Source organism: Macrotis lagotis, chromosome 4, assembly GCF_037893015.1.
Source record: "Macrotis lagotis isolate mMagLag1 chromosome 4, bilby.v1.9.chrom.fasta, whole genome shotgun sequence".
NCBI lineage: Eukaryota > Metazoa > Chordata > Mammalia > Peramelemorphia > Peramelidae > Macrotis > Macrotis lagotis.
Genome location: NC_133661.1, coordinates 1,835,894 through 1,860,113, shown reverse-complemented (window position 1 = coordinate 1,860,113; position 24,220 = coordinate 1,835,894). Strand labels below are relative to the sequence as shown.

The window sequence follows — 24,220 nt, the reverse complement described above, 5'->3', positions numbered from 1 at the left end:
TGAGTCTGAAGTAGAGGCTTTTCCTTTCCCTTTTTGAGAGCCCCTTCGTTCAGTAAGGTCATATTGGACTGTCTGAGTTCTTTCCAAAGACAGTACTTACTGTATCAATCAGTGTCCCTGGAGTTTAAACCCACAGACCAAAATCAAGGAGATGTTCAAGTCATGAAGAGGACTGACCTTTGAAGGCCCTCTTGGGAAAATTGAAAGGATAGTAGAAAAAAAAAAGTGTGTCCTTGAAGTAGGCCTCTCATCATGGGGGAATTATTATCATCTAATTAAGACAATCCAACCTCAAACTTCATCATCTGACCACCTGAAGTCCTTTGTCTTCTGATTCCTTCAGGCAGCTCTCTGCAAGGAGCAAAGTTGGGGAACCACCTCTTCAGAAGCTCCCATCTCTAAAGGCCACAAAACATTGGCTTTCAATAAGGCACCTTTCAGGCATTTAGCCAAAAAAAAAAGAAAACTAGGTATTTTACCAGTGGGGTTTTGAACAAAACCTGAGAATACCCTGTGAATGGTCTTAAGATGTAGAGGTTTGTATTCCTCAAAGATTACCAGTTGGTGATTAACTCTTTAAAAATTTACATTTTCTACCTTACAAAGAAAAGCATTCTATTCCTCTCCTACTGAGAGGCTAACAACAGACTAAGGCCAGTCATGAACCCTGAGAGGGGACACAAACTCCCAGAGTTCATGTGGGGAGCAGCCTCATGAGGCCTCCTCCAGCCAAGTGTTAGACTGGGTCTCCAGAGAGGACCACACTGCCACCTTGCTAAAGACCTCCCTTAGATCTCAAAGGATCTGTTGTCCTCAGCCTAGACAGTGTCTAACTTATCCTTTTGGAGCAAATTGACCTACCTTGAAAATGGTTCTGAAAATGTCCCCAGTCTGATTCCATGGACAAAAAAAGCCTGACTGGAAATTTGTAAAAGAGATTCATGTTTGGGAAACATGCCCAGTGGCAGTAGGAGAACAGAACTGACTGTCAAGGAACCTGTGAAGCTCTTCTCCAAAGCTGTCCACATCAGGGTCTCCCATTGGCATGAAGGCAAGCCGGGCTCTACAAGGGGCTTCTGCTGAGTCAGGTCTGACTCATCCAGGGAGACTTAAGCTTGACTCAGTCACAGACCACCCCCTCCCCATTACAGCAGGCAGCTCTGAGTATTTAGCTTGTTTCGTCATCACCGATCTAACTCCGAAAAGGAGCATTGTCCATTGACTGGCAAACTAACCCATTGAGGGAAAGAACTGATGCATATCATCACTGGTATTCTCCCCATAAACAAAACCGTAAGAAACCAAAGGATGCTGCAGCTAAAGGGAAGGCTGATACTCATGTGCATCTTGGGAAGGGGCATGCTTTTGCATCAGCACCAAGTCAGAGTCTACCTCTCCCCATCCCTTACAATAGTGACTGGTAAGCTCCTCTCTATGAGGCCTGACTTCATGACCCTGGGCCAACTCAACATCATTCTAAAGCCTTTTCACTAGTTAAGGTAGGCTTTCCTTTGCTTCCACAGCTGTGAGCCATAAGCTTTGTCAATGACAACTTCAGTCACATTTTTGGGACCCCCCCCCAGTATATACCCTACTTTCCAAGTATCAGATGTTTTCGGTGATATTGTAAAGTCTTCCAGATAAACATTTCCTTTCCTGTCAAAGCTAGATTGATTATGTTCCTGTAAGAGTTTTTTATTTACATGTAGCTGAAATGATTCTTTCTATCTTTTGTGATTACCTCTGTGCTTCACTAGACCGAGGATTTTCCCCCTTTGTCTCTAAAGTAGTTCTGACAAGGACCTGGACTGGTGTGCTCTCTTGTCCTGTGTGTTAGGAAGTGTTGATCTCAGCCTCAGGTCCACATCTGATCAATTCATGTTCACTAAGTCCCTGATGTTTTCAGGCTCAGTGAACTTTGGGTTGTTGACTTCAGCTGCTTCTTCTTTGTTTGATCTGTTTCCCGATCTTTTCTATTTTTAACTCCAAAATTGTGTCATGCTTTGTCTAGTGAAATTTGAGGCTTAAAATTCTCTTCCCTCCACACTCCTGTTTCTTGCTTTTCCATGAGATTCTGGTTCTCTTGTTCTCACTGAATTTTATTATGGGTTTGTATAGACACATAAAGTGCCCTTGGTCTAGTGCTCAATCCACAAATTAATTCAGGCAGTGGCTTCATTTTTAATGGGGAAGACTATAAAGAATGGATGACACTCCCATTTTTTTGTCTTTTTTAAGAGAATTTTGAAGTTCTGTTGTATACATCTTCAGTGTGCTTTGGTAGTTATTTTGAATAGGACTCCCCATGACTTTGGCTGTTATTCTCCAGGCATAGGTTGATGTGCATGGAGGGCCCCTTACTTGTGGGGGACTCAGAGTGGGACTCTTCCTCAGACAGAGTCAGGATCAGCCAGCCATAGCACTTGATACAGGTTTGTTAATAAAAAAAAAAATTTGTTCACCTAAACTGTCAATGGAAAGTAAGTAGGGGAAGCACATTCCTATTAACCTTGATGATTATCTATTGCCCAGAAGCTTAACCTATATAATTAAGAAGCAGCAAGAGTTCAGCCCAAGGCCAGGCCAGTGTAGAATAAAGCTCTTTGGCAGTGCCAGGACAGGTGATGAGGAGCATGGCCTTCACATATCCTCAGAAAGCTCGTCCCTGGGCCTCAGACCCAGCTGGTGTTGTGAATGAGGGCTTATGAATTCAAACCCTGTTGTTCTTTATGACCCTGTGGACCACAACATCCTAGGCCTTTCCAACCTCCACCATCTTTCAGAGTCTGTCCAAACTCATGTTCATTGCGTCCATGGCATTCTCTCTAGCTCATCCTCTGCCATCCCCTTCTCTCTTGCCTTGGATCTTGCCCAACATCAGGGACTTTTCCATTAAGTCCCATCTTCTCATTATGTCTTTAGCTTCAGTATTTGACCTTTCAAAGAATAACCTGAATAAATTTCTTTAAATATTGACTGATTTGATCTTCTCCCCGTCCAAGGGACTTTCAAGAGTCTTGTTCAGCACTCCACTTTGAAAGCATCAATTCAGTGATGCTCAGCTTTCCCATAGTCCACCTCTCACAACCCTATATGATTACTTTCAGATAGCAAGGTGATGCTTTTTCCTTTGCTGTCCAGGTTAGCCATAGCTTTTCTTCCAAGGAGCAAGTATCTTTTAATTTTATATCTTTGAGCCCAGAAAGATAAAGTCTGATTTGGCTTCCTTTTCTTCTCTTTTTTGCCAAGATCTTAGTCTTTTTGATGTTAAATTTCAATCCAACTTTTTATCCTTTTCTGTTTCACCCTCATCCTATTCTTCCCTTTCTGCCATCAGAATGGTACCATCTGCATATCTGAGGTTGCTGATAGTGCTCCCAGCAACCCTAATTCTGGATTTTGATTCATCCAGGCCAGTATTTCATCTGATGTGCTCTGTAGATGTTAAATTAATAAGGTGACAATATATAGCCTTTTGTACTTCTTTTCCAACCCTAAACCAATCAGTTGTGTCATACTCAGATGATCTGGTGCTCCCATCTCTTTAAGGACTTGGCACATTTGTTGTGATTCATACAGTCCAGAGCTTTAGTGTAGTCATTAAAGCTGAAGTAAATGTTTTCTGGAGCTCCCTTGCTTTCTCCATAATCCAGTAGATGTTGGCACTTTGGTCTCTATTGCCTCTGCCTCTTTGAGAACCATCCTGCTCTTCCAGTAGTTCTTGGTCCACATGTTGCTGAAGCTGAGCTTGGAGCATTGTAATCATAACCTTGCTGGCATGTGAAATGAGCACAAGTCATTCGAATCTTCCTTGGCATGGCCCTTCTTTAGGATTGGAATATTAAGTGGTCTTTTCCAATCCAATGACTGCTGTTGATTTGTCCAAGCTGGCTGGTCTATTGAGTGATGATGACGGCATCATCTTTTAGGGTGCTAGAATTCCTCCACTAACCTATTGTTGGCCTACTTGACTTCATTCTTTAGGTTGTCTGGCTCTAGATTGGTAGCCACACCATAGTGGTTATCAGAGATGTTGAGATCTTTCTGGTATAGTTCTTTTGTGTGTTCTTGATTCTTCTTAATCTCTTCTACTTCTACCATTTTTTTTCTTTTTTTATGCTCATTTTTGCATAAAATGTTCTGTCATTTCTCTAATTTTCTTGAAAAGATTTGTCTTTCCCATTCTGTTCTTTTCTTTTCTTCTATTTCTTTGCATTGCTCACTTAAGAAAACTATTGTGGGGCAGCTAGGTGGTGCAGTGGATAGAGCACCAGCCCTGGAGTCAAGAGTATTTGAGTTCAAATCCAGCCTCAGATACTTAATAATTACCTAGCTGTGTGACTTTGGGCAAGCCACTTAACCCCATTGCCTTACAAAAAAACTTAAAAAAAACCACCTTGCCATTCTCTGGAATTCTAGTTGATTGGGTATATATTTCCCCTTTTACTTTCCTTTTTTCCTCAATTATTTGGAAATCCTCACCAGGCTGCCATTTTGTTTTCTTGTTTTTTTCCTTTGGAACTTTTTTTGTTGATGTCTCCTATGCAATATCACAAACCTCTGTCCATAGTCCTTCAAGTACTCTCTCTACCAGATCGAATCCCTTAAATCTATTCATCACCTCCACTTTTACAACACGAGGGATGTTATTGGGACCATAGAAGAGCACAATATCCCATGTTCTTGGACATGACAGTTTTGTTTTCTTCGTTTGTCTTTGTCAAGAGAGGGTTCCCTGGTGGTCAGAGGGGAAGGGGATATTTTGAAGTAATAATGGTCTCACATCCAAAGATTTTCTCATAGATTGTTTCTAGAACTAGCCACATCTGGATCTGAGTCCCCAGAACTGATTGTCACCATGTAGTTTTTAGTGCCCCTGAAAACTCTCCACTGTATCAGAGGAATCACAGGTCCATCCCTCCCACCTCCTAGGAAGCTTGCCTAGGATGGAGGTGGTGGGAGGGTCTGGTTTTTTACCCTGCAGCCACAGGGCTCTCTTTTGTTAGAGTCCATATTGATGGATAGAGCACTGGCCTTGGAGTAAGGAGGACCAGAGTTTGAATCTGGCCTCAAACAACTAACACTAACTAGCTGTGTGACCCTGGGCAAGTCACTTAACCATTATTGCCTCGAATCCAGGGCCATCTCCAGTCATCCTGATTCCTATCTGGCCACTGAACCCAGATGGCTCTAGGTAAAAAGTGAGGCTGGGGACTTAGCACAGCCCCTCTCACTTAAATCCAATTCATGTCATGGTATCACCTCCATGATGTCATGGTTTTCTTTGAGAATAAAGGTCAGATATTATTATTATTATTATTGTTATTATTTATGGATGGAAAGAAAATATAGGTCTTGGACTAGGGGCTAGAATGTTCAAAGGCAGGGTGATAAAATCATCTGATTTCCCCCACACTTATAACCAGTGAACTCCTTTATAGAAAGCTTAGAAGCCAACCATGATGCAGCTGAAGGAACAATCTCCAAGGTCAACCAAGATGACCCAGAAGGAAAGGAATACATTTTTCCACACGTGGAAAAATTAAACTTAACTGAGGTCATGGAGCCAAGTGTAGACACTTCTGAGGATTGCCCCAATGAGGAAGAAATGAAGCAGTTCTTGAAGCTGAGGCAAGAAATCATTGCCAGTGAAAAAGCTGAAATTCTCACAAACAAGTTCCTGCCCATTCAGTTACCTCTCAACCTGCAGAACAACCTTGCTAAGGAACGTGGTCTGAAGCCAAAATACAGTTTCAGGTAATTTTGAAAAATCAGTATTCTTTGGTGACATTGTAAAAAGTAGGTCATAAGTGTTCCTTTTGAGCCTAAAGCAGCCTCCCCAAGCCTAAAGCAGCCTCCCTGAGGACTTGGGAGGACCCTCTGAGGTCAGGCAGGTGACCTGGGAGCCTTTCTCCACCTGGGGACATCCCCCTCATTGGTCACTGCTGTCCTTTGACACCTCTGTCTGCTGAGTGTCCAGATGAGAGGCACAACCCTGGTGTACAGGCTGGGAACCAGAGGTCCAAAGGATGAATGGGGCCCAAGGAGGTAAAGGGCAAAGCAGTGTGGAAGTTAGCAGAGGTGACCCAGCACAGGTCAGTCAGTGGGAGCACTGTCCTAGGCAGAATTAAAAGAGGAAATGTATGAAGGGGTTGGGGGACCTCCTGACCATCCTGTTTCAAGAAAGAGACAGATACCCGGTGTGCACCCAGAATGCAGAAGGACTTGGTTCCCTGGCCCCACAATACAGGATAGGATGGCTGGGGTCAATGTCCCAGGGAGCAGGGGAAGAGTGACCCCTCAGCCATCAGCCTAGATGGCTCCTTGCATGGTTAGCTGACTGGAGCCATCTTATTCCAGGATGGCCTGGACTAGAGGCCACTTCCAGCTCTGCCACCCTAACAATGAGGAGCTTCTTTCAGTTCTAAAACTGAATACACAACAATCTCTAGTTCTTTTTAACATAAAATATTGTTTAGGGAGAAATGTCAGCTCTCTTCCCCATCTGCACTTCATACACCCTCAGCTGCATCTCATTTTAGTGGTAAAAGAAAAAGATGAATGAGTTTAGATTGTCCTTGGGATTTTATGAATTGCCATCTTAAAAACACTGAGGGTGCACCCTGAGTTCCCTGGAGCTTTCCTGAAAGATCTGGGTCTGCAGGGAGCCTTGTAGACCCCATTCTTGCCCTGCTAACCACTGCGCATAGGCCAAGGTGGACACTGTGCTTAAGCTGGTACAGGACAGAAGCTTGATCAGCTTGTAGTCACCCACTTCCATCGGGAACACTACCAAGATCTCTAGAGCTCGTTGCTGACTAGCATCCCCCTCATGCTCTTGAGTTGAATAGGCTGGGGCCGAGGCTGGCATCCCTCCAGATAGTTGAAGAAAGAACCAAGGACCACTCCTGATGACTTGAAACTTGGATGGTTTTCTCCCAGTCCTCTATTTTGTGTCCATGTTGCCCTGCCTTCCTGGAGCTTCCATTCACCTAGGAGAGACACAATCAGTTGAAGTTGGAGAAAACACTATAATCACATGGGGGACCAGCCAGGCCTTGAAGGAAGCCTTGGGAGGCTTAGAGAGGATGGTGAGAAAAGCAAGTCTTCCCACCACAGAGGAGAACCTTGTCAGGTGCCAATTAAGCAGGGGTTATCTCAGAAGAAGACTAAGGAGAATCAGCTTATCCTTTAGCCCACTTCAGCCAAGTTGGGAGATAAGTGAGTTTACCTGATGGAGAAACTGAGGCAGAGACCAGAGGCAGAGGCAGAGAGAGACAAACAAATCGAGACAGCAACAAGGAGAGGAGAGAGGTATTCAGTCATTCAGTTCAATTTAAGGGAAAAGAGCCAAAATCCCTCTGTTGAAGAATTGGAAAAATGTCTTTAAACTCATAGGATGCTGCAGTTTTCTTTAAACCCTCTGGCACCATTTCCTAGTGTTGCTCAACCATTTATGAGATATCCACTGTGTGTGTGCACTGTGGCACTAGGCCCCAATGAGAGAAGTAAGAAATTACTCCCCATTCCTGATCTCTGGGTGACAGTAATAGAAATTCTAATGGGACCAATTCAGAGGAGGGCCCAGCAGAAAGGACAAAGAGGGTTCAAGGAGTGATGGAAAAAGTGATTCCTGGACTAGGCTTGGAAGGATTTCCTCAATATAGACTTTTCAAAGGCAGAGTTTGCTGAGCCTCATTTGGGATGGAATGAGGTCTAGGAGAAGTGGGCTGGTGAAGGCAATGAAGGGGCTGCTTGGATGGTCTGGGTGGAAAGGGAGGTGCCTGGATGCAGGAGCCCTCCTAGAGAGGACCTGAGATGGGTGGAGGGAGCTGTCCAAGGTGAAGTGGGTAATACTTGGCATCTTCTGTTGGGAGTGGATGAAGGAGGACCATCAAAGCTGACTGAGCAGCTGAATGACAGCGGGATGAATGGACTGGTGGAAATTCCAAGGGACAGCCAGGGCAGGGGACCAAGATCGGCCATGCTTCCATAGATGGTCCTGGGATTCTTAATAGTGTATGGGATCGCCAAAGGCAAAGCTAGAGAAGGAATCTGGGAGGGCTTATAAATTTGAAGCATGAACCAGAGGTTCATATTTGGAACCCCTTAGCCTAATCTCAAACCTAACTACAAAAAGACTTGTTTTGAAAGATAGCAGAGACCAAAAATGTCTGCAGAATTTGAGGGTATTGGGCATCCTCCCACATGTCTAAACAGTAAACCCTTATTCAGTATGGGCTGAGAAGTATCCCCTGCAGACAGCTTCACCCTTTCCTTTCCCATAGTATCCCTTGAATCATCCCTTGACACCTGAAAGTTTGGGGAGTTAAAGTCAATTTTTGACCTAAAATTTTTACCAAATTTGGTACAAATCATGATGTCTCTACAAGGCCTATTTCCCCTAGACAAGGTGGGAAGGCAGGCCCTGAGTTCAAATCCAGCCTCAGACACTTGACAATAGTTATGTGACCCTGGGCAGGCCTCATATCTAGGGCCATCTCCAGTCATATTGATCCACTTCTGGCCATTGGGCCAGATGACTCTGGAGGAGAAAGTGAGGTTGGTGACTTAGCACAGCACTCCCTTCCCCAATTCACATCAGTGCTTTTGGGGCTGAAGACTCCAGTTCTACACTGATGAAGTGCCAGGGAGCTCTCTGAACCTAGGTCTTCAGCGCCACTCCCCTCCTCCACCACCAGCTGAGCTCCCAGGTCCAGAGAAGGAGGAATTTTTCATGACCCCTCCCCTTCCCCATAGGGCTGGTTGCCCAAAGCCAATTCCAGAATGTTCTTGCAGGTTCCACAGTCTGTATCTTCCTTATGTTCCATCATGATTCTCCCAGGAGCTTCCTGGTTTCCTCCCCATGGAGGCAAGCTATAGATGGGGATAAATTGGAAATAATAGGGAAGGTATTGGAATTAAGAGAGAGAGCAGAAAAGCCTTGCTTTAGTAGGTGGGATTTTAGTTGGGATTTGAAGGAAGCCAGAAGGCTAAAATGATGAGAGAGAAAACTCCAGGCCTGGAGAAAATGCCCTGAGTCAGAAGATGGAGAGTTGAGGAATATCCAGAAGGCTGGAAGACAGGGTCATGGGATTCCAGAGTACATTGAGAAAGGGGAATGAGGGAAGAGAGTTATAAAATATTAACAAGATTTCAAGAGTAGGGATAGGTAATAAAGGACTTTGAATTCCAAACAGGGGGTTTTATCACTGATACTGAGGAAATAGGGAGCCACTAGAATTTATTTAGGGGGATAGGTAACATGGTAGTTCTCTTTGGAGCCAATGAAAACAACTGCAGGAGAAACATTCTTCTATTCCATACCATAGAGATATTTTACCTTGAATATTTGTTTCTGATACTTTATTTTTATTCTTGGGTTTGCCTGGAACTCTTATTTTTTTCTTTGATTCATCATTCCTGAAGCATTTGATCTATTTATTTATTTTGTCTTTTAAAATTAGTTTTTATTGATATCTTTCATTTTCCCATTACTCATTTCTTTTTTCTCTTTTATTTATGTTTTCCAATTACATGCAAAGATCATTTTCAACCTTTTGCAAGGTTTTGAGTTCCCCATTTTTCCACAACCTTCCTTTCCTCCCCCTCCCCATGGCAGTAAACAATATAGGTTGTACAGTTGCCATCACTCATTTCTAAATGTGTTCTTTTTCCCTTTCCCAGAAACTTATCTCTTATAACAAAGAATAAAGAGAAAGGAATAAAAAGCAAAATTAACCAATATATCAATCAAGTCTAAGAGTAATATATCATGTCCTGCATATATAGCCCTGTCCTTAGGGTCAAACTTGGTAATCATTATATTTTCCCACATGTTCAGTGACTATTCTGGATCCATTTTCCAATGGCATCAGCTATTTTTCCCTGGGGCTCTAGAGGAACTCTATAAAGAGTTGGGAGTGGTTTTCTAATACTTCTCAGAAGCCCCTCCCAGAATGCCCTGCTGCGATGATCAATTAGCCAGTCAGACTCAAAGAACTTTGAGCGATATTTATCAGGAGAACACAAATACAAGTTCAGAGGATCTATAGCAATGGAATCACTCAAGGATCCTGGAAGTCTTTTTTTTTTTGCAGGAATCTTCAAGAGGGCCCCCATAGGTGGGGTTCAGTATTTTCTACTGGAATATTTTAAAATCCTTGAATCTTCCTTTCTTTATTGTTTCCTATCTTACCCAGCTCCCAGTATAGATATTGCCACCAACCATTGTCCTCCTGTACACACTACTCAGATGCTGAGGAAAGCATCCTCCAAAGCGCTCAAGGCCTTCCCCTAGTCAAAGGAAGTGAGGAAAAGAGGTCCAGGTCAGGATACTCCCTTGCCTAGGTGACTCCAGGGGTGTAGGATCTTCAGGGAGGCTCTCTGCGGACTGTCAAGCCCTTTTCACAGCTGCTCACCCACCTTTGGTGTTCATGTGTTTCGCCCAACTCTCATTTGTGGCTCCAAGAAGTTATAATATGTGCTTGGCTACACCTCAATAAATCGTTACAACAGGTGGGCTAAACCAGGCTGAAGGTAACCAAGGGATCTCAAACCCCTCAGTGAGTTAGGAAAATGTCTGCCCCAAACATGTGAAGTCTTCCTCCAGCAAAATGGGCAGATGAGAACAATTTGTTACAATGCTTCTGAAGAGTGCTCAGAGCTTGGTTAGACATTAAGGATGCCAACATCATCCACTGACTCCTGGACCATCATCAGTCATCTTGACTTTGTTTTGCCACTGAATTTCGATTTAGTAGGCTAACTACTTCATGCACTTCAATCCATTTATATACGAGTCAGAAGACATCACCATAAAGTTTTACCATTTTTACCTACTTCAGGGTCCTGAGGCAAGTGATGAAGCAACAGGAACAGGTATAGATGCAGTGGAAGCTATAGTTACAATCCTGCACACAGATGACCAAGGCCAGATAGGACTGACCATTAGTACATAACATGTACACACCCTTATGGACAACATGAAATCCAGTTGATCTGAAAGATGAATAGTTAGCAAGAGAATTCAGGAGGTATCACATGCAAATCAGCCCTGAGTGAAGCAAGGTCTGCAAATGCTTACCAAAGTTGGAGTTGGATGAACATTTTTCTGGAGTGGCAGGAGCACCATGAAACTAAGTGTAGGTTTTGTGATCAGAACTAATCTAGCCAACATGTTTATATGCCTAACAGAGAAGTGAATGACTAGCTCATAACAATATGATTGCCCTTACAGGAACGTGACATGCCACCATCTTCCACACACATATGCACTTACCATGATAAACCCTAATGAGGTGAAAGCAAAATTTTATGAAGACCTGGAGTCTCTTCAATATCAATGTGCTGAGGGGCAGCTAGGTGGCGTAGTAGATGAAGCACCGGCCTTGGAGTCAGGAGTACCTGGGTTAAAATCTGGTCTCAGACACTTAATAATTATCTAGCTGTGTGGCCTTGGGCAAGCCACTTAACCCTATTTGCCTTGAAAAAAACCTAAAAAAATAAATAAATAACAATGTGCTGAGAGGAAAAGCTTATAATTCTGAATGATTTTAGTACCAGAGTAGGCAGAGGCTACCCAACATGGCAAGGATTCCTTGAGAGGAATAGTCAAAAGCAGCAACAGCAGCAGACACTTACTACTAAAGATTTGTGCATCTTGCAACAAACAATTTTTTTTATTGTCATTGTAAGGAGAAGACATTGACAGGATGTGAGAGTGATGAAGGCAATGTGTGGTGCAGAGTACTGGACCAACCAAAGACTTAATCCTCTTCAACATTCACATTCAACAGAATCAAAATCCTAAGGCGAGATGACTACTAGAACTCTATCCAAGAGCAGTTTGTTACTATTTTGGAAAGTTGAGTCAATACACTTGGCAACAGGGAGTGAGCAACTTTCAGAGATGGGATGTTCAGCATTGAATTTGCTCATCTAGGTCACAACAACTGCAAACTCCAAGACTGGTGTGGTAGAAATGATGGTGAAATTCAGAAGCTTCTAAATGAAAAATGAGAACTCCACAGGATTTACCTGCAGGATATGTCATCCATCTCTAAGAAGGCAGCATCTAGCTGCATAAAAAGTAAAGTGCTAGGGAAGTTTAGAGAGATGCAGGATTCTTGGTTCAGTAAGAAGGCAGATGAAATTCAGTTTTACACCGTTAGTAACTATCCAAAGTGCTTTTATGATGCCCTGAAGGATATTTATGGGTCAAAGTCCTATGGTGCATCTCAGCTACTCAGTGCTGGTGGAACCATCTTGGTTAGTGATAATATGATCCTGGAGAGAAGGGCTGAACTTGCCCATCATCACAGACCATCATCATCCAATGCTGAAGTCATTGATTGTATACCTTAGGTTGAAGTCAATCCTTCGCTAACCAGTCTTCCTACTGAAGTCTTGCTTGCAATTAGAATCTTCTCAACTGGCAAAGTACCTAATGTCAATTCTGTCCCAGGTGAGATTTATTAGCTGGAGGGTCCACTTCTCATACAAAACCTTTTTCCTGGGTTATATGAAAAGAGGAGGTTATCCCCTAGGAGTTTAAGAATGCCTCCATTGTCCATTTCTATAAAGATAAAGAAATAGGGGCAGCTAGGTGGCACAATGGTTACATCACCAGCTCTGCAATTAGGAGTACCTAAGTTCAAATCCAGCTTCATATACTTTATAATTGCATAGCTGTGTGACCTTGGGCAAGCCACTTAACCCCATTGCCCTAAATAAATAGAAAATAATTTTTTTAAAAAAGATAAAGGAAAATACATTGCCCTGTGACAACCTGGCAGGATGTGGGAGAAGGGAGTCCTCTCTTAGTCATTTCTGGCAAGATTCTTGCCAGAGTCCTCCTTAACAGACTAACCCTTCACCTAGAAGATAGTTACCTAACTAAGAGTCAGTATGGCTTCAGGAACAGCCAAGGGACTCCAAGAGAAATTACAAGAGCACAAGAAAGGTCTGTACACAACATTCATTAATCTGACCAATCTATGATGCTGTCAGTCAGGGGGGCCTGTGGAAAATCATGGCAAAACTTGGTTGCCCAGAAAAGTTCACCAGTATCAATTTCATGCCAGCTTGCTTGTAATCTAGACTGATGCTCTCAGACTTACCCAGGTCTGTGTCCTTATTCACATGCATGATGTTTTCAACAATGTTGTCAGATGTCTTCAACAAGAATAAAAATGACATCAAGATCAGACTCAGTATAGACTCTGAGGCTGAGATGCAACAGAGTATAGATCAGTTTTCTGCTGCTTGGGCCAATTTTGGTCTAACAGTTAACACCAGGAAAACACAGGTTCTACATTATCCAGCACCACACCATCCATATTTGGAATTATTTGTAACAGCAAATGGAGAAATTATGAATGCTGTGGATAAATTCACTTACCTTGGCAGTGTACTTTCCACATTTATTTTCATGAGCTTGCCACACATATTGCCAGAGTTAGCTCAGTGTTTGGGAGCTCCAAAAGGAAAGTGTGGGAGAGAAGAGGTATTAAATTGACTGCCAAACTGAAGATCTATAGAGCCCTTGTGCTGAACTCATTGTTGTGCAGCCTGGACACTCTTCAGCACCATGCCAAGAAACTGAATAGATTCCATTTGAATTGTCTTAGGAAGATTCTCAAGATCCTCTGGCAAGAAAAGGTACCAGACATTGATGTCTTTTTTTCAAGCTAAACTTGCCAAGCATTCACAACTCTGGTAGAGTGGCCACATTATTCAAATGCCAAACATATATTTGCCTATCGCACAGAGAACTCACTCTGAAGAAGCAATACAAAGACACTCTCAAGATCTCATTCAAAAAAACTTTGGAATGGATTGTGCAACTTGGGAAGACACTAGCACAGGACTGCCCAGCATGGCATCCCCTCATCAGAGAAAGTGCTGTGCTCTATGAGCAAAGCAGAATTGAAGTAGCTCAAAAGAAACATGAGATGCACAAATATTGAGCCATCTGAGCCATCTTAACTCTAGATGTATTGCCTCCTCTAACATTCTCCTCTCTTTTCTTCAGTCTCTCCCTGTCTATTGGCCATTGCCCTAGTGTCCTCAAAAATGCCCAATGTTTTCCACATCTGCAAAAAAAAACTCATTTAATAGAAGTATGAAGTTAATGGCTTCATATGTATGTATGTATGTATGTATGTCTATATATATATGTGTGTGTGTGTGTGTGTGTGTGTGTGTGTGTATGTGTATTTGTGCCAAATGTTTTGGGGATGAGGGGAAAGCTCAGAACTCAGAATCTACAAAAATAAACAAAATGTTGATATTGGACCAGGAAAAAAAGAATAAAAGTTATAGGGGGGAAAAAAAACCTTTCATTTGATCCATCTAATCTGCTTGCTATGAACCTGCCTCTTCTCTATGTTCTGGCTAAATTCCTTGAGAAAACCAATTGCAATCAATGCTAGCCTGCATCAGTAGCAGTAGTTTCCTTACTAATGAAGTCAGATCTTATAACTATAACCTCATATGGAGTTCACAGCTGCTCAGTGAGGCAGTGACTACAGACCTTATTGTCCTCATTTTACAGATGAGGATATTGAGGTTTACTGAAGGGAAGCCTCTCTCAGGGTGGCCCAAGGATCAGATGTGATATTTTCATCCAGTAGAGTTGATGATGCTGGAGGGGGAGGGTCTCTGGCACATTTAAGTTTCCTCCAGGAGAAGGCTCATACCATGTGGTTAAAGGTAGAACTTTTGTTGATCTCATGAGAGGATCATCCTGGCATAATGTTTTGAGGTTCTCTAGGTACAAGACTTGAGAAAGGTTATGGCCAGACCTTGAACAGTTCCATTGGTTTGCAGCCTACTCAAAGCCCTGCCATCAGAGTAACAAGGATGCTAGGTCATAAGATGGAAGGGTTTGGGGAAGACATCTCCCCCCATCTCATTTCTCAGGTAAAGAGTCAGGGGCTTGCCCTCTCCACAGCCAGCCCTCTTCCTTGTAGCATGTTCTGGGGTCAGCCTCCACGTGGTTCCCCTCAGCCTTGGCTTTAAGCATGAGCCACATGCTATGCCCCTGAGATTATTATCAAGTGGTTATGTTCAAGAGACTTATGTTCCTCCAAGGGGACACCACATCTAACCACACAAAGCACGCACAAAATAATTTCCAGGGGTAGCAAGTGTGAATACCGGGCAGAATCCAACAAAGCATTACTAGAGGGGTTGATAACTGAGGAGGGAGCCTGGGCTGCACCTGGGGTGGGAGTAGGGGGCAGAGGTGGCATTAATGGAATGCCAAAAAGGAAAGGGAGGGCATCAAGTGGAGAACTCAGCTCCCTCTTCACCTGCTTTGCTATTCTCTCCAATTTGTGACTGATGCTCAATAAACAAAGCACCAGCCCTAGGCATTGTTTTAAACACTTTAATAATTGGCTCTTAATGTGATGCCTTTCTGGGATGTCCCATGCTTGTTTTTGTTGTCTCATATTTTACATGCTGTCATGTGTGCAGTTTAGACCAATCATCCTTGTGTTCATCCACCCTTAGGGAGGAGGGACAAATTTGGTTATTCACAGTGGTCTTCCATTGGGTTGTCTAGATTTATCATACTATCTCTTAACACCTTCCAGAATCTGGCAATTCATCTGTTGCTGTTCCAAGTTCTGGCCTCTAGTTTAACTTCATTCGAATCTATGATTTTCTAGTGACTTATTAACACTGCATCATCCACAACCCTAAGTGGACCAGCCAGTCCTTTGTGCTTCATCTTGCATGGTGAGGAAACCAAAACAACAGAATAGAATCTCCCCAGTCAAGAAAAAAGGCAGGTAAACTGTTTGGGCCAAGAAAGTGCCCAATGCTTCCACCAGGTACAAGGGATGTTGGGAGACTGTATAGCCAAGAGACTTTGAACCTACCCTTGTATAATACAGTGAATGCCTCAGGAAATTGTTCCAACAACCAGAGGAAGCTGGGGCCTGTAAAACCGGGGCAGTGTCACCATGATGGTCCAGGGGCCCTGCAAGAGGCTGGTGTTCTTCAGAGACCAATAGACCTTGATCCTAAACCCAGTGGACACAATGAAGGCAAGGACTGGCATATCAGGAGCTATGTAATAGGCCTCTGCCCTCTGAACTTGCCTCCATTCTTGAAAGAATGCTGGTATTAACTATTAGGTGCCCACAGGGCTATTGGATCCTTTCCTAATGTCACAAAATAATGCGTTTTAACAATATAGCCTTAATTAAAGTAGCTTTTATCCTATCCCATTGATGCTGCAAGTTTTCTTAGAAATAACAACAAGACATCTATTTCCTTGAAGGTTGTCTTAAATCAATGTCATTCAGTAATATTAGGCATTTGGATTCCCATTATTCACTTGCTGGTTCCATAATTTCATAATTTAAAAAAATTAATGCAGATCAAAATAATGGATTTCTGACTTAACTACAATCCCTGGTAGTCAAGATCATTTTTATGTGGAATCAATTCATAAGTCTTTGGTTTAAAATATTTAGTTATTGATTATATAATGTCATGTCTCCTTCCACCATGAGTGATCCTTGCTAATTTTTATTAAGGATTCCACTGAAAAAAACAAATATCTCTAGAAGGAAAATCACTTCATTCAAGAACATGTTTCCTGAAATTCCATCCTATTACAGCTCAATTCACCCAACACAAGCCAAGAAAGATGAAGAAAGAAGAGTAGCTGCCCTCAAGGAGCTAAAAGAGAAACAAGCTTTAATAGAGCAGCGGAAAAGGTATGATCATTGATACAAGCGCAGGTTACAAGGAGACACTTGCCAACTTGGCAAAAAATGCAATTTCCAATCCTGTTACTGACTGCAGCAATGCAGGGACTGGGAATGACAATGATAATGGCAGGAAGGGTCCTATGGTGATCTCCACCCTCATCTCTTCAAGAATACCCAAGGTGACCTTTCCCTGGCTGTCCACCCCTGGAAACTTGTTTCCATCCAGTCCCACAAATTTATCTGCAGAGGTAGGCCATTGCATTGGTGGCTTCCTGCTCTTTCTTATGACATCATCAGCATACAGTCCTCTCTCACACTCTCCCTGTGACTAGCTTCTCTTTCTATCTTAATATTCCGAATGACATCTTTTGTCCCTATACTTCTAGAAAGTTCTTCCAGGAGTTTTTTGTGGCAGCCTACTGGCTCCCACACTGAGGCTTCCTATGTTCCTCTCTGTTGGGTTGGGTTTTCATTTTTGTCCTGTGCTTTGTAACCATATTGCAGCTTTGGGAAAAAAGATTGACTTTTTAAATGTGTCTTTGTTTCCAGGGGAAGAGTAGGGTCTTTGGAGGAGATGGGAATTTTGGAAAAGGTGGCATCCAATTGGTTCTCATCTTCCAAGCTCTGTCCATAGGTTATCCTGCATCTCTTTGCCTAGGGTAGCCTGGGGTAGCCTGGTCAGTGAATAATCATTATCCACATGGGCCTTCCCATCTGAGTCACAGAATTCATAATGGAGAACGACAGGGGCTTAGAGACTGTCTAGACCACTCTCTTACTTTGCAGAGGAGCAAACTGAGGCTCAGGTGTAGATTCTCATAAAAATGACATGGATGGGAAAGGAGAGTTATCATTCATGAATTGTTCTCTCTGAGTTGCCTTTTTTAGCACTGATAAGCATTCATTGATAAGTATGGGGTTTTCCCAAATTCTCCAGATCTTTACACCCTCTCCCCTACTCAATCAGATTCCTTTTGAATCAGTTTCAATATTGTCATAATTTTCTCGCCTCCAGAAGAGAGAGACATCTTGGACAATGCAATGGAATTTTTCTTTTTTCTTTTTTTTTAGAAAGATTTTATTTATTTTGAGTTTTACAGTTTCCCCCCATTCTTGCTTCCCTCCCCCCATCCCCCACAGAATGCATTCTGTTAGTCTTTACATTGTTTCCATGGCATACATTGATCTCACCAACTGATTTTTCTAACTTGAGAATATATAATTACACCCAGAACTGTAGGGATCAAGTTCAAGTTTGTTTGGTAAACTGCTCCACTGCTCTATGCTGACTACTGTTTTTCCTTGAGTTCCTTGTCTTCTCCCCTCCCTGACTCCTACTTTCCCTACTAATGTTGGTCCTTAATTTTTGAAGAAGACCGTGACAACGGGGAGGTGATGCCGACAAGCATGAGTCTTAGATTTTGAGTGAGGGGGTGGCTGAGCTAAGTCACCAGCTTCACTCTCTCTTCTAGAGCCATCTGGGTCCAGTGGTCAGATCTGAATCAGGACAACTGAACTGGAGATGGCCCTGGACACGAGGCAATCAGGGTTAAGTAATTTGCCCAAGGTCACACAGCTAGTAAGTGTCAAAGGTTGGATTCAAACTCCCATCCTCCTGATTCCAAGACCAGTGCTCTATTCACTGCGCCATCTAATTGCACTACCTTCCCTATTACTGGCAAGGGCATCACCGACCCATCCAGTATGGTGCCATAGCCTGTCAGTTTGTCTCCTGCAGCTCCTCTTGACACTTCTACCTCTGTGGCATCTCTTATATCTCTTCAATACACCCTTCTGTCTCCTCTGACCCTGCTTCCTACCCTAGTGAAGACCCTCATCATCTCACCCCTGAACTACTACAGTAAAGGTTGGTGATCTGCCTGCCTCAGTTTTTCCCCCTCCAGCCACCAGAGATATTTTCCTAAAGTGCAGATCTGATTATGTCACCCCCTTGATAAATTCCAGGAATCCCCTCATCTCTGGGGTCAAATTCAAAATCCTCTGTTAGCCCTTTTTTATCTGCCCTCCAACTCCTCCTGGTGGAAAGGAGTGAGACAGTTAGCAGTCTGTCCTTTCCAATAAATGTCTCATCATCCTCACACCAACACTGTATCCCTGAGTATCAAAATGATAACAAGTATCATTATCTCCCTCGGATAAAGGGACTGAGACTGTGAAAGATTAAGTGAGTTGCCCAGGTTCGCTCAGTGGGTGTCTGAGGTGTAATTTGAACCCGCAGTCTTCAAACCTAACACATTTAGATCTAAAAGCATGAGGAGCTAATGAATTCTGTTATTATTCCAATGGCAAAGTAATTCATTAACTATGGAGAAAAAAAGACTTGTGTTTTCTCTTTTTCCATAAATTCATTTTCATCCAATTGAACAAACATTTATTTCATGGCTCCTTTGTCACTCCTCAGTCCTTATCTTGATACTTCATTGTTTAGGCTGTAATAAAATAGGCCCTTTATCTCCTCTCTGAGTCACCCACAGTGGGAAGGAAGCTCCAGGTTCTTTTGCCTGGTTCAGTGAAGACCTGGACAAGGGACAGAGTGCCTCATTAAGGCCCAGGGGTTGGTCCAGGGTAGAATCTGAAGGCTGAGCTCAAAGAGAGTGTAGATGTCATCTGCTTCAACCCCTTCATTCTGTAATTAGAAACTGAGGTTCACAGCAGGGAAGGAGTTTATCCTCAAAGTCAATAAAATTATTTGATTTTGATTTGAAATCGCAGTAGTACTAGCAATAATGTTTATAATAATGACCATAATAACAAACAAGTAACTAGGTGGTACAGTGAATAGAGCTCCAGACCTGGAATAAAGAGGACACCTATTCCTGAGTTCATATTCATCCTCAGACAACCTCAGACATTAGCTGTGTGAGCCTAGGGAATTCACCCTATTTGCCTCAGTTTCCATACCTGTGCAATGAATTGGAGAAGGAAATGACAAACCATCCTAGGACCTCTGCCAAGAAATCCCCCAGTGGGGTCACAAAGAGTTGGATACCATGGAAATGACTGAACAACATCAAACACTTATATAAGTGTTTGACTTATATAAGTCTTAAGCACTTTTCAGATACCATCTCATTTGATCATCATAACAACCCTGGGGGATAGGGACTTTTATGATTCTCATTTTATAGATGAGGAAACTGAGGCAAACCAGTGAAGTGACTTGCCCAGGTTGACCCAGATAGGAAGTGTCTTAGGTTAGATTTGAACTTGGAGCTTCCTGACTCTCAGCTCAGCTCTGTCTCCACTATGGTCCCAATCTGCTGTTCTAAATAGCATAGGAAATAACATGTGCATGTCTTTATGTTCTTTATAAATCTGTATATAAGGGGCAGCTAAGTGGCACAGTGGATAGAGTACCAGCCCTGGAGTTAGGAGGACCTGAATTCAAATTTGGCCTCAGACACACTAGCTGTGTGACCTTGGGCAAGCCACTTAAACCCCATTGCCTTGCCAAAAAAAACCACAACCACAACCACAACAACAACCACAACAACAACAAAATACACACACACACACACATATGTATCTATGTGTGTGTGTATGTAAATATAGAACAGGTCATGTATATAGGGAGATTTCTAAAGGAATGCCATAGTGAATTTCTTATTTGATCTTGGAAAAGTCAGGAGTCACTGGAGGTTATTGAGCAGGGGGGTAATGTAATCAAGATATAAACTGTAAGACCAAAGAGTGGGGAGGAGACCGACAGGTTGCTGGCTCTCAAGTTGGCATAGCTGTGAGCAGATGAAGGTCTGCACTGAGGGTGAGAGAGGAGAACCTTATGCAAGGGAAAAGAAAGGGATCTAGAGAAAAGATGTGCAGGTAGAAGATTGGGCATGGGGAGTGGGGTGAGCACAGAGGAATCTTCAGGACACTGGGTACCTGGGGGGAAGGAAGGGGAAAGGTTGGTACATTGGTTTCTTTTAGATTTCATTTGATTCAGTTCAGCTAAATGATCTCTTTCTCCCCTTTTTCCTTCCTTCCTCCCTCTCTTTTACCCCTTCTCATTTATGACCAAGACATAGTCTAAAATGTTTTAATTAGCTTGTCCTAAGTTTTAAGCATGAGCAACTGGGTGGTACAATGGACAGGCTCTGGGCTGGAGTCAGGAAGACTCATCTTCCTGAGTTCAAATTCAGCTTCAGATTCTTACTAGTCATGTGACCCTGAGCAAGTCACTTAACCCTGTTTGCCTCAGTTTTCTCATCTGTAAAATGAGTTGGAAAAGGAAATGGCAAACCACTTTCTTTGCCAAAAAAGTTCTAAATTAGACATGATTGTTTTAGACACAATTGAAAAATCAAGTTTTAAATAAGCCAAAGGACAGTTCTTTCATAACATTAATTTAAGGTACTTTTGATTTGTCATCTAAAATGCCATATGTTTTTTCCAGGGATAAAAAAATGCTTCAGAAATGGCGAGAGCAAGCAGAAGTAATGAAAAAAGAGAAGGAGATCCTCATGAATATGCAACATCCATCAAAGGCTACCGTATACTCCCAGGTCTGATGCATAGTCATTTATAAACACAAATCATTTAGGGGTAGGAGAAAAGACCTTGTAGTCTGTCCCTGGATTAGATCCCTGCTGTCACCAGGAAGTAGTTTGGTGGGAGCCCATCTCCCTATAATTCTCTCTGAAGGCTCTCTGAGTAGATAGTAGTACACTGAACCCAAAATCAGGAAGACCTGAGTCTTCAGGTTACCCATTGTCACAGGGGAAAAAAAGAAAAAGAAACTTGAGTTTCATCCAAACAAATAATGTTTTTGGTAATGCATTTAGTGGCAAAAGAGACCAAGGATCAGTAGGTAGCCAAGGACCTGGAAGTTTGGTTTCTCACAGTTAGTATACAATTTGGAAGGAATTCAAAAACTGGACATAGGGATTCAAACACTTGGTTTCTTATTGGAGCAAGGAACCAGGAGATATTCAGGTGAGGCTAGAGGGGGATTCTTGTGACCTGGCGCTATCTCCAGAATTAGATCATTTGCATGATATTTGAAACTTAACTTCACAAAATCTAGAGTAAAAAACAAAAGGAGTCTGTAATGCTAATTTTTATTGTAACATTTCCACCACCACCACCACCCCCTGATTCTGGTTTCCCAACCCCTAGAATCTTTTATTTAAATGCCTTATCTGGACTAAATGATAGTCTATCTTAAGGGGCATCAAATGGGTTGGGTCAGAGGCACAAGAGTACAAAGGGTAATCTTATAGATCCCCTAAGGAGACCAAACCTTGGTGAATAGACTCTAATCTCTCCTGTACTCTATATCTAAATCAGCCAACAGATCAAGCTACTTAGAAGGCACACTAGGGACTAATTTGAGAGAGGAGATTTAAAACTCAGCAAACATCAATATCCTGAGCAAAAAGTCAGACTAATGCAATAATGATCATCAATATTAAATAATGTGATCTCCTTGGAACCTGGTAGCCCATCCCCAATGTTCATTTCAACACCACCTATCATTCATTTTGAGGTCCAGATATCCCAAGTGGTCCTCTGAGCCCTGGAAATTCCTTTCCTTGGACATTCTTCTCCTCAGGGCTTCTCCTAGAAGCTGCTATCTCTAGTTTCAAGTCAATTGTGGAGATTCCTGGATAATAATGCTAAAATCTGCCGGGATCAAGACTCAGTACAATTTAGTGCAATTTGTTCTTCAGTAATTATCTCATGGGGTGAAAATTAGCTCAAACTTCAAGGTTCTGATTCTCTTCACAACAAAACTTATGAGAACAGCAAATTGAGAATCCATAATTCATCTGAATTATCTTTAATGAAATTATCTGATTGGTTCTTTGATCCACTCATTCTTTAGGATTAGGATAGTTTCCAATTAACTTTTAGTTTATATTCTGAAGGCCCTTTATATGTAATTTTTATTGAATTATGGTCCCAAAGGGTTACACTTATTATTTCTGCTTTTCTGCATTTGTGTTTTTTATGTCCTAACATATGGTTAATTTTCATGAAGGTGTTATGTATAGTGGAGAAGTGATGGCAAAGTTTTAGAAACCAAAGGGATGCCCATCAATTGGGGAATGACCTATGCTTTCAAACTGATGGAATGCTATTGTGTTGTAAGGAATGATGAAAAGGATGACTTCAGGAAAACCTGGAGTCAGGAGGACCTCAGTTCAAATCCAAACTCAGACACTTACATAGCTGTGTGACCTTGGGCAAATCATATAACTCCATTACCTTGCAAAAATAAAAAAGAAAGAAAAAAGAAAAGAAAAGAAAAGAAAAGAAAAACCTGGGAAGACTTTTCATGAACTGATGAAAAGTAAAATGAGCAAATAAACCAGGAGAACCTTATACACAGTTAACAGCAGTTTGGGGAAACAAATTTCAAAGGGTTCAAAGAACCAGATAGGATGGTGCTCTTTTAAACCACTCCCTTTTTTCCTCCTCATCCACCTTCTTAGAGTTGGATCCTAGCCCTAAATTCCTCTCTAGAATTATAAGGGCAGCTAGAGGCACAATGGATAGAGCACTGACCCTAGAGACAGGAGGACCTGAGTTCAAATCCAGTCCCAGACATTTAATAATGACCTAGTGGCCTTGGGCAAGCCATTTAGCCCCATTACCTTGCAAAAAAACTAAAAAAAAAAATATTGGAGAAACTACCAGAAAAATGAAAGGAAAGGAAAGGAAAGGAAAGGGAAGGGGAAGGGAAAGGGAAAAAGGAGAGACCCACTGTGGAAGACATTTTCTTCTGATGGCCTGCCTCTAGGAGCCCCCACACAATTAACCCAGTAAGAAGCACCTTTGCCTCTCTCCACCCCTGCTTCTTTCCAAGAGGAAGCCCAGACCACCTGTGTCTTCCCCCTCTTCAGACCTGCTCCTCTCTCCAGTGCCTTCCTTACCCGCCAGGTGCCTTCATCTCCTCCCTTCACTCTGTTCTTCTCCCTTTCAGGGAATGCTGGAATATAATCTCCTTGGGCCCTTTCTCTTCCTGTATCCCAACACTTAGCACAGTGTTTGCTTATTGATGTAACTCTTAGAGTCCTCCAATGGCTCTGCCCACCACAACATCCTTATCGATCAGGATTCACCATGCAGCATGAAGGGTGTGTCTGGTGCCCAAGGAAGCCTTTTCAAAACTCTGGGAAGCCACAGAGAGGAGTTTGTAGAGAGGAGAGATCTGGTCACAGTTGGATTTGTGCTTAGAGTCAGAGAAAGTCACTTTTTATTGGATTCAGAGGGAAAATAGAAGGAATTTTATGTACTAAAATGCTTCAAGGATAGTTGGCCTAAGAGGGATGGGTAATGTTCCAAGGTAAGTTTTGAAGAACCAAAAGGGTCCAGTGAAGAAGAAAAATGCCAAAAGGATACATATGAATGCACCAAGAACTCAACAGTCAGTCCAGATTTTAAACATACATATACTGGGGCAGCTAAGTGGCGCAGTGGATAGAGCACCAGCCCTGGAGTCAAGAGGACCTGAGTTCAAATATGAC

At 42.5% G+C, this 24,220-nt stretch overlaps 1 protein-coding gene across 5 annotated transcripts in view; it reads left to right on the top strand.

Annotated features, from left to right (window-relative positions):
- Positions 1-24,220, top strand: part of LRRC27 (leucine rich repeat containing 27) — a 58,677-nt gene that overhangs the window by 19,362 nt on the left and 15,095 nt on the right. For 3 of the 5 annotated variants that reach the window (XM_074232127.1, XM_074232126.1, XM_074232130.1), the window contains exons 6-8: positions 5,442-5,757; positions 16,554-16,736; positions 21,145-21,253. In XM_074232127.1, the coding sequence (XP_074088228.1) occupies positions 5,442-5,757; positions 16,554-16,736; positions 21,145-21,253 (608 nt within the window). The remainder of the gene's footprint in view (positions 1-5,441; positions 5,758-16,553; positions 16,737-21,144; positions 21,254-24,220) is intronic. The other 2 variants (XM_074232128.1, XM_074232129.1) reach the window with 2 other exon arrangements.